The sequence below is a fragment of the Nelusetta ayraudi genome, unplaced genomic scaffold (genome assembly GCF_046127955.1).
Source record: "Nelusetta ayraudi isolate G7.1 ecotype Tasmania unplaced genomic scaffold, CSIRO-AGI_Nayr_v1 ptg000135l, whole genome shotgun sequence".
Lineage (NCBI taxonomy): Eukaryota > Metazoa > Chordata > Actinopteri > Tetraodontiformes > Monacanthidae > Nelusetta > Nelusetta ayraudi.
In genome coordinates, this window is record NW_027466185.1 from 11,728,781 (window position 1) to 11,739,642 (window position 10,862).

Below are 10,862 nucleotides of genomic sequence, written 5' to 3' on the forward strand. Positions count from 1 at the left end.
ACAGTTTAGTTTCATAACTCAAATATTTTCAATCAAATTGACGGTCTTACGTGGGATTGTTTAGTGATTTAGGTGATCTGTATTTCCTCTAGGTGGCAGTAGCACACTTCCACTTTGCCTCAGTGATCTTTTTTCTTTAATTCCTGCCACTGTAGATTAAATAGAGACATAATGTAGTTGCACTACACAATGTTCACAATCCTCCAGTGATTACAGTTCAAAAGAATGAAACTGGTGTCTGATTCTCATCTGGAACTTGCTGGCAAATCTGTGATGTGGTGGCAGTTTAGTGAGTGCCATTTTTCTGCTTTCTAAAAAATGACAAAGATTTTATATTTAGTGGGAAGTCTTGCATTGCAGACGATTAACAATACTGCCATCATCTAATATTAAAAAAAAATCCTCCACTTACTTTGCTTGCTCAACTTTCTAGAAAGTGCATCCTACAGGCAGAACAGGAAAGGATGGCCTTTGACATCACAAAGCGGACAGACACATTTCCCAAGTCGGTGCCAACTACCACAGAATGCTAATTACTGCTGCCTGTTTTTGTCCCCTTTCGAACACATCGATGGTCCAGGCAAGCAGAAGATCAGAAATAGCAGAAAACTAAAATCAGGTATGTTTTGCAGGATGCTGTAAACGGAGTTCTAATTAAGCTGTGGTTTTAAGAGCTCTGTTGAGTGTTGGTTTATTGAAAGTTAATGGCGTTCCTCTGTGACCTGAGACCAAAGAAAATGGCATCAGGAAACTTTTGCACACTTTTTTTTTTTGCTTTGAATGCAGACCAAGAGAGGTTCTTGGATAAATACGTACTTGTTGAGCGACTACCCAAAGGACAAAAAATATAGTCGCAGAGGGGCTAAGTAAGGGGAAAAAAACCTTTACCTGCCGGATGCGCTGGCTGTTGAGTCACAGCTTCAAACAAACAAATTGCTTTGTATATTTATTGCAGCTGAAAAACAACAGTGGGGCGATTTCATCACCTTGAATATTTCCAGGCATCTTGTTTGAGTATTAAAAGGTAGTTTAAAGCGAATCACAGCAAAAGCAGTCAGCAAAGTAGGACGGTCTCCCCTCACCCTCTCACTTTACTCAAAAAACCCGCCAGGTGAAGAACAGCTGATATTTACTACTGCTGACATCCCACCTACACCATGTGATGCATCTGATGATGTGACTAATGATAAATTCATAATAAAAACATTCTAACAAACGCCACAAACACTACACATAGTGCTGAGAGACAATGGAAATATTGTCTCAGGGAGGCGGGCGCCACTGTTATGTAATTCCTCGTCACCTGCTGAAGATGGACTGGCAGGAAACTTCAGAGCTCTGAGCCCAATAAGGGCGCGTGTTGGCGTGAAGGCTGCCATTCTCAGCTTGGTTCTTACAGAACGTGCACAGTTGGTGTGGAGGAGAGCTGCCCACCTCCACACTGCTGCGCAGAGAAACATTCCCGCTATTGTTGCACTGCGCTGCACTCCATGCAGGTCACGGCAGATCTGTCTTTATCTGGGCTTTTCATGCCGCCTTTGTTGTTTCGGTGGATTTTTCAGCCACGGGAGCGCACAATAAAATTTCAAATTCAGGGCGACACACCATGAGATGAGGCGAATGCATGCAGAGTGAAGCGGGCGGTGATAACACATTATTACAATGGTGGTTTTAGCACCCATGTCATTTTGCATTAATGTTGCATTAAGGGCTTTCAAAGCTTCCCAAGCACCACAAAATGAAAATGTAAAAGCTGCTGAGAGATATAACAAAATCGGATCATGGCAAAAATGGACAGAAGGTGTTAAGGCACAGAGGGCTGAAAGTGTGAGGAGACAAAATGCAAAACAAAAAATGAACATTTTCCTGAAATTGCTCCTGTTGTGCAACTGTGTCATCCTATGTTTTACAGCATGTTTTTCATAAATATAAAGGCTGCAGCTGCCAACATGGACAAAGTTCTGTGTTGTGACAGTACACATAACTTTAGGGCTCAAAGAGAACTGACTAGGACAATGAAGAAAATACAAAATAAAACACAATATGATCAAGTTAAAGTTGACAATATCAAAAACTAAAATGATTGTTTGATTGGAATAATGTTAACTTCAAATATAAAATAAACTCATTCCATTTAATTATGTATCTTGTAATTCAAGTGAGAAGCAATGCAGTGCATCTCTCTCTCTCTCTCTCTCTCTCTCTCTCTCTCTCTCTCTCTCTCAGGGTGACTCAATGAAAATGAGCCACCTAATGAGAAACTGCTCGCATCTACGTTTGAAGCCATCAAGGAACCGAGGACAGTGATTGCTGGCAAGGCTGAGTTAGTTGTCTCTCAGAAGGACCACCTTGGTCCTCGAATCGTTAAAAATCAATTTTAAGTAAATCATATGGATTAAAACACGCAGCAGAACAACAGGGGAGGGAGGCAAAAAAACAAAAAACAAACTTCTGGTGGTGAAGCAAGGGGAGTTCTGTCGTCGAAGATGCAATAATGGGCTAATCCCTTTGCATGCGTAATGAGCGCTGGTGCCAAGAGTGAGGCTCAAAACCAGCCCCTCCATCTGTCTGACAGTCGGTCCTGAGGAACAGCGGACGCGCGTCACTCTCCTTTTTTACGCACAGCAAAAGCGCAAAGAGTCGGCCGAATCCGAGAGGCTCTTTATCATCGCTCACGGCGTCGTCTCATGAAGATTGAGTCTCTTATTCAGCCAGGGCGTAAAACCGTGATTTTGGCGCGTAACGGAGCGACGAAAGCCACGCCGTGCAGTCCGGCTTTTCCCCCTTTCTTCGGAAACAAGCATTGAAGATGGAGAACTTTACAGAAGCACCGGCGCTCAACGCCACTTTGCCAACGTGGACGGGCAACGGCACTGGGTACAAAGTTGTCAGCAGCGTCTTAATCATCATCATCTGCGTGTTGGGAATCATTGGCAACATCATGGTGATCTTGGTGGTGCTCACCACCAAACACATGAAGACTCCAACCAACTGCTACCTGGTGAGCCTGGCTGTGGCCGACCTGATGGTGCTGACGGCTGCCGGACTGCCCGCCGCCACCAGTGGCATCTTCGGCTACTGGGTGTACGGCCGCTACGGGTGCGGAGGCATCACCTACTTCCAGTATCTGGGCATCAACGCCTCGTCCGCCTCCATCACGGCGTTCACCATAGAGAGATACATCGCCATCTGCCATCCGATTAAAGCCCAGTCCCTGTGCACCATTTCCCGAGCCAAAAAGATCATCGCCCTCGTCTGGACTCTGACCTCTCTGTACTGCACGATGTGGCTCTATCTGGCGCACATCCAGGAGGTGGTCTACTCCAACGTCACCCTCGTCATATGCGGCTACAGGGTGGAACGGACGTTGTATTTACCCATTTACTTCATGGACTTCGGGGTGTTCTTCGTGCTGCCGTTGCTGCTCTCCACCGTCTTGTACGGACTAATCTCAAGGGTTCTCTACCTCAACCCGCTGCCCCCCAACCCCAGGGACAAGAACAAGAAGACTGAGGACGAAGAGGTCGAAAACAGCGACGCCGGAAACCGGGTCAGCTGCAAGAACTCCCGTCACTCCAGCTCCACCGCGGCCTCGCGCAGACAGGTGAGTGGGGCGGGTTCGGTCCTCCCGTCAAAATGTTGCACTATTAATAGGAGGAAGTGCACTGTCCGGGAAAGGAACAAAGTGAAAGTATTGGGAGCTTTGTCATGCCAAGGTCCTTTGAAAGTGTGCTTATTGTACCCTTGGAATATGCGTTTATCAGCTGGGGTGGATCATCAACAGTGGTCATTTTTATTGCTGCTGAAAATGTGTAGCATTTTACACAAATTAGTACAATTGAAATAAAATAAAATGGGGAAGCATAATATTACTTCCAAAAGAAGACCATTCAAAAGCAAGAACCTGACACGGCTGTTGGCAGTCTGGTCTGTTTTTAATGTGATGGCTTGACAGGATGGTTGGACAAGTGAAACATTCCATCTGTCATCTCAGGTTTGCGTCTCCTACCCAAGTTTCCTGGTGATTTGAAGCACATTCACTTAAAAGTTGCAGTGGTTCAAAGTGACTCACTTGAATGGCTTGATCTTTTTAGTACAGATTAAGATTTACATCCCGAACCCCAAAAAACGTTAAGAGTCTAGTAGTATGAAAAAGTCCTGCCAAAAGAAACGGCCAAGGTTTGGCTTTTGAAGAAACTGTTGGCTTGTGCCCATGAACTTGTTGTGGTGCAAGAACTCCACAACATCAACTGGATTTAAATATTGGTGTCTTGCAAGACTGGGTCTATACCCCATAAATATACAGGGGTAATCTCTCAATGTGACTTCAACTAGTATTTATTCACAATTAAGAAGCACTTCTTGCCTTTGCATCTCTACCTCTATACAGGTGACCAAGATGCTGGCCGTGGTGGTGATCCTGTTCGCCATGCTCTGGATGCCTTACCGCACCCTGGTGGTGGTCAACTCCTTCTTCACCAAACCCTACGTGAGCAGGCACTTCCTGCTTTTCTGCCGCATCTGCATCTACCTCAACAGCGCCATCAACCCGATCATTTACAACGCCATGTCCCAAAAGTTCCGTGCCGCCTTCCGCAAGCTCTGCCGCTGCGGCAGAAAGGCCGCCAACAAGCCCGGCAATCTCTCGCATACAGCCCTCGCGTACAGCGGCATCAAGGACACGTCGCTGGCAGAGAGCACGGATCACTTCCCAACGGAGCTGGAGGAGCTCACCGCCACGGACAGCCTGCTGTCCGAGCAAAGAGTGACGTACCTCAACGGAAAGGAGGCAGCCAGCGACGACTGAGGGGCCAAGAGGATAAGAAGGGGTTAAGGAATCCTTGTTATTCTGTTATGGTAGATGAAAATAGAGGTTCCTAAGTGGGTGCTGACCTTTCAAAAGCCAGGTGTCTTTTGGTGGGAGTGCATATTGACAACCGTTTAGAAGCCCAAAGCCAAACAAGTCGAGTAGGTGATAGAAGTTGATGGTTAAACTGGCGAATCGAGATAGACGAGGCATCTCTGCACTCTCGATCGTGATCTGCATGTTGATTTTTTTGGATTCAACTCACTTTGTTATTCCTGAAGGTTACGATAGGTACAACAACCCCAACATGGACAAGCGTGTCCATAAATTCTTCCCCAGTTTCTGGTATTTTGATTGGTGTTTTTAATTCACCAGGAGGAAAAGGACAAACTTTTAAAAGCAAGCTTCTGGCAGACTTTGGGATACACATCGAGAAAAGAGGGAGGTCACCTCAACCCTCGTCCCTCAAAAAAAGTCTGTGCCGCTTTTTTCCAATAGTTCCACACTGTCTGTCCATGAATGCCCTTTTTAAAAAAGAAAAAAGTAAAAGAAAAATAAGGTTGAGTCACACCTGAACCGTCATGGATAAACCAGATTACTTTCCCCCTTATTTTTCGTTCTTTAAACTGTGAAGGCCGGTTTTTACAGCTTCAAGCAGGATGCGAACAAACAAGATTCTCGATGTTTTGATCCTCTATCCGCTGCTGATGTGTGCCTTTTTACTTTTCAGTTAAAAAAAAAAAATAGAACCTGTTCTGAACCTTACTCATAGGCCACCGTTTTTGTTTACACCACTGATTAATTATGCCTCTGCATTTTGTTTATTACCTTTTGCTAATTGTAGTTTTTTCGCGTATTGTATTTATTTGCACTGTTAGAAGTGGAATTGACATAGCTGTAGCGTATTTAAGTAAGAATCTTTAAAGTTGTGAATGTGCATTTGTGTTCCTTATGACATTTACAATTCAACTGACAGAGATGTGGGCTGAGAATTAGAACTAGCGGCGAACTCTGTCCCAGACCAAAGCATCACTGCAGGTGTCGTGATAGATGAGGTTTCATCACACACATGGCTATTGAGAACTGTGCATCTAAAGTGACTTTTGTAGAAAGACAGGCTGAGACTTGAACATGATGTCAGTATACCTGAGCAGGACACACTGTGACTGGGTCGACAACACAGAAACGCTAAGGACTGCCACACAACAAACCTTCACTGGCATTCTGACACCCTCAAAAAATTTTCTTCACGACTTCTCATCCTAGTTTTAAATTCTGCCCTGGTAGACACCAACAATGTTTCCCTACAATTTAGCGTGAAGGACTGTACATAGCGATGCAATGACTCAGTGTGACGTGTGGTACAGAATGTGGTGATCTACTCTGGGTGTGCTGCTTCTCATTCCAACCTGAAATGGGTGCTCAGTTTTGTGCAGTGATGTTTTTTTTGGCTTCCGTGTTCTTGCCAGATAAGTGACCAGTCATACATTTCTGAGCTCGAACGCAACAAACAGAGCTTCGCTACCTTTTTTTGATTGTACAAATACTGGACACGCCTTGGGCACTGGTAGGGCCATGCATGTTTGTTTGAACTGTAAAATGTGATTCTTATTGCAGCTATATTCAGTTTATAAATGAATATGATTTTTTTGTGGTGTAAATAGTCTGCGTTGGTGGAATAATGTCATTGAGCGCTTGCTGTTTATCTGCACATACAAGGTGGCATATTATCTTTGTTACCAATAAAGCTCTGTCTGCAACAAGAGTGTTTTAGTTTGTTTTGGGGTTGTTGTTGATGTTGTTGTTTTTTTTGGAGCAATTTTTTTTTTTCATGGGTTGTGAAAATATCAGCTCAGAAATCACTTTTAATAGCCAAATAAGCTGTCAAAGAGAGAACAAGAGCCCAAAATGCACAAAAGCTCCTAGACTTGCAGGCAGAGGCGGTGCCAGGGTCTCTTAGGGCTCCAAGCAAAAAGTTACCTGGAGGCCCCACCTTACCAGTGCATGCCGAAAAAAATAGATTTTTGCAGACATAAAGGTATAATTTCCGGGAAATTTGAGATAAATACTAAACAAATACATTAGTGGTTCTCAAAGTGAGGTTTAAGGACCACCAGAGGTCACAGAAAGCCCAAAAGCCTATGCCTATTAATAATTGTTGCTGTAAATAATCTGACACCAACAAAGAAATATAAAATATGAACTTTTCTTTATTACAAAAGTGCAATGCAAATGATCTGAACTTTAAATATAAAAAATACAAACCTGAGTAAATAGAATAACAATTAAGGCCAAATCAAAAGAAAAATAAAATTGCCACATTATATAACATAAAACAATTAAATAGTGGAAATAAAATAGTGGAAATAAATATTGTCAGATGAAATAAAACATTTATAGCTTTTCATACGAGCAATTTACTAGTATTATTATCATTAGGCTATTATTTTCATTATTCTTTGACTGTGAAGTCTGCCTGCCTTCATAGGATTCATCATTGCTTAATTGTTACCTTAGTTAGCTGTGTTAGCCCCTTCAGCAGACCTGGGCAAAGTACGGCTCGCGGGCCCATCTGGTCCGCTGTGTGTCCCTGTCAGTGTGAGGCAGTCATAAATTATGCGATCTACCGGTCGATTGTGAAGGTACTTTGCCTCGATCACATGGAGAGACAGAGTCACGAAGATACTTCCACCGGTCCTCGGGACTTCGGTGCAAATTGCGCAATTGTTGTCGTTGCTGTGGTGTACATTTTGGCAGCAAGTAAGACAAGACAAGCCAGACAAGTAAAGACTCAGCTGACCTAAAGTCACCACAATCTTTTCCACATATTGACCCTACAATGACCGAATCAAAGGGAAACCATGGAAACAGGGAACTAATACTGCCTTTTTCCTCTGAGTTAGGAGGCAGAAACGGGAAAAAAATCACTGTGCTGTATCTCATACCTTCCAAGTCTTACCATCACTGACAAACAATTTCTGGTATCAAAATGTTGGTGCCAAGGATGGAGTTGGATGACTGAATGAATGTGAAACAACTCAGAGTATGTGGACTAAAAAAAAAAAAGGTAAAAGGAACGTACATACAGGCTTTAGATTAAATTAATCTATTTAACAGTTTCTAATATAGGTATAATATTAAGGCATTTGTTTTATTCATCTTTATTCCTTGCAGGGAAAAATGACTGACAGAATTTGTTGTTTTATGCATTTCTATGCTGTATGCCCCTTTCCCCAAAGGACGGCCTGCAAAAAAGTATGTGAAGGCTCTTAACAATGCATTTTTTTTACCAATTATGTAAATGGTGCAGTGCAGTGTACACAGACCACAGCGCAGCATGGAGCCCCGTGAGTGGCCTTTGCTCGCCGCTAATTTACCGCCATCAGGAAGGCTAAACGGCGTGAGGAGAATTTTAAAAGGAGCCACATAATTACCTCACAAGTGTAAATAATCTTTTGATGTGCAGAGGCATTTACTTTCAGCTCTGTGACACCTGGTCAGAGAATTACGTTCGCTATAAGGTCGCCCGTGTGACTATAAGATGGCACATGCCATCATGCACCGAATGAGATGAGTCCACAGTGGCTTGAAAAGCAAAATAATCATTTCTCAGAGTTTACTCAATGCTTTATATAGTGTAACACTACTGTTCACAAGCTTCTTTATTTGGGACACCACAGCATGAGAGATTGGAACAGGCTCAAAGACATCTCAACCGCACCACATACCCAAAACATTTCACAACCTTCCTTTACTGAGGTTCCGCCTCCACCCCAGTCCCTCCTCCAACAACCGGCTGACACCTTGATTGACACGATCTGTCAGCCCAGCGTTAGACAGAAGGACCAATAGTGGCAGACGGACAGCCGCTGGTTCTTAATCATAAAGTTACAGGACGTTAAAGTATATTAAACAAGTTAAAGGTAGACCTTAATACCCTAGCGTTAACTTGTCTGAAAGATACGGAAGAGAATTACAGCCACATGAAGATAATTTTTTTTCCAAGTTTCCATTTCGAGAACAAAGTTGAAATTTCAAGATTAAAGTCGAAATTTTGTGATTAAAGTCGAAATTTCAAGAATATAGTTGAAATTTCGAGCATAAAGTTGAAATTAATGAATAAAATAAAGTTGAAATTTCAAGATTAAAGTGGAAATTTCGTGATTAAAGTAAAGAACAAATATTTTCGGATCAACAGTGGCTGGCAAATTTTCGGATGCAACGTCGCACATTTAATCTCATATGTGGGAAACTGCGACTGCTGCTCCGCTAACAAAATACGCTAATCCGGAATGAAATTTATTAGCATGCTAATAAACGAGTCTAACAAAAATGATTTGTTTTCGCTTCTTGTTTGTAACTTTATAATGACGACGCCGGAAGTTGGGGCGCCGACCAAGGACGTACTCGGGAGAGGTGAGTGGAGTAGGCGGTCGTTAATGTGGACTGAAGTCGCATTCTGTTCGCACGTCCGTGACGAATGCGTTTTTATGCGATGCGATCACCAAAACCACCTCCCGAGGTGGTTTTGGTGATCGGATGTCAAAACGGATTTGGACTGTTTGCACTTGGTCATTTCATGCGTTTTTCGTAATCTGATCAGCAAAAAACGCATGAAATGACCAAGTGCAAACAGGGCCTTAATCAACTCAAAAGAAACCAGCAGCAGCAGCAGCACAGTTTGAGTGACAGATGATGTCTGGCAAATTACAGAGCAGCAATTCTCCATTAATGAAAGAAACCCGCACACATTAAGTTAACACACATGACCGCACCACAGGATGTAATTAGAGGGAAAGTGTGCGAGCTGCACACCTCGGTCTGGAGGAATGACTGCGGTGACTACGGGAGATACATCACGTCACAACACACTCTTGATTTAGCTTAATTAAGTGTAATAATGGGACATGGAGCAAAAGAGGGAACAGACACTGAGAAGGATGTTGGATAAAAGAGGAGAGAAGAGGCAAATGAGGGGCAGCCATCAGAGATGAACAGTATTCATGTCGGGGGAGAAATAATCAACTGTCCTCCCTATTAACTTTTACAATAACTGTGTTTCGGCACAACAAAAAGAGGTTCTTCTCGGACATAATGGCACCGTAATGGTCGTTATGACACGTCAGACAGCGACGGCCATAGAGACAAGGGTCTGTGTAATTGCAGCTCTGCCTCAACGAGGGACAGAGAGACTGCAGCTTTTATGAATAATTACAAGGGGAAGAAAAGAAAGCCAGTGCAGAGGAGCTGCTCAAAGCAACAAAAAAACAAAGAAAAATCAAACAAAGAAAAAAACCTTTTTGTCCAGCAGCTGCTACAAAATTACAGTTTTGCAGGCCTGCTGTGATGCACACGGATTTATGGCCATTAAGGAGGTAGTGGGTTTTATAGCAATGTGGCAAATTATCAGCCAATCACATTAAAGACACTTCCACCAACTGATGCATCTGAACTCTTGTTTTGCTTTGCTGTTATATGGTCATATACACATGAATTCCTCACTGCTTTGGTGACAAAGCTTTATATTCAGGTCACTCAGCACAAGGCGCCGACTTCAAGAAGTCCTTCAAACCATTCACCTGTTCAGGATCACCACTTTCCTTTCACTTTCATGCTGCAGTTACAAGTTCCAAAAATCTGGGTTTCAATTACAGGTGAAAAAAACGTTTGCTTCGCCGCCTTGTGTGAACGTTTCCCTCAACATCTCTCCTATTTTCATTCATCAAAGACTAATCAATTCTAATGGTTTACTTAACGCCACGCTCCTCCTGAAGGCACGTGGGAGTGTTAATCATTTAAACGTTAAACAGAAAACACACCAGGTGGTGCAGGCGAGTGTGTGTGTGTGTGTGTGTGGAGGGGGGGGGGGGGAAGTATAGCTGCAATCTAATCACAAACTGGTTGTCATTTAAATGCACACCGGTTATTATTATGATATTGATGTTTGTCGAAGGAGGAACGAAACTCGAGCCTGAGGGGCTGCGAGACTTAATACTCATTAGGAAAAATGACGGACTGAACGTCTCACCAGGAAACATTTACTAACAGTTTTGAG

The 10,862-nt window shown here is 43.2% G+C and overlaps 1 protein-coding gene across 1 annotated transcript; it reads left to right on the forward strand.

Annotated features, from left to right (window-relative positions):
* The first annotated feature begins 2,776 nt into the window (after nucleotides 1-2,776).
* On the forward strand, nucleotides 2,777-6,511 carry LOC142877389 (thyrotropin-releasing hormone receptor-like). Its single transcript, XM_076011992.1, has 2 exons — nucleotides 2,777-3,604; nucleotides 4,391-6,511. Exons 1-2 carry the CDS (start codon nucleotides 2,810-2,812, stop codon nucleotides 4,805-4,807), a joined length of 1,212 nt encoding a protein of 403 aa, XP_075868107.1. The 5' UTR covers nucleotides 2,777-2,809; the 3' UTR covers nucleotides 4,808-6,511.
* Nucleotides 6,512-10,862: the final 4,351 nt, after the last annotated feature.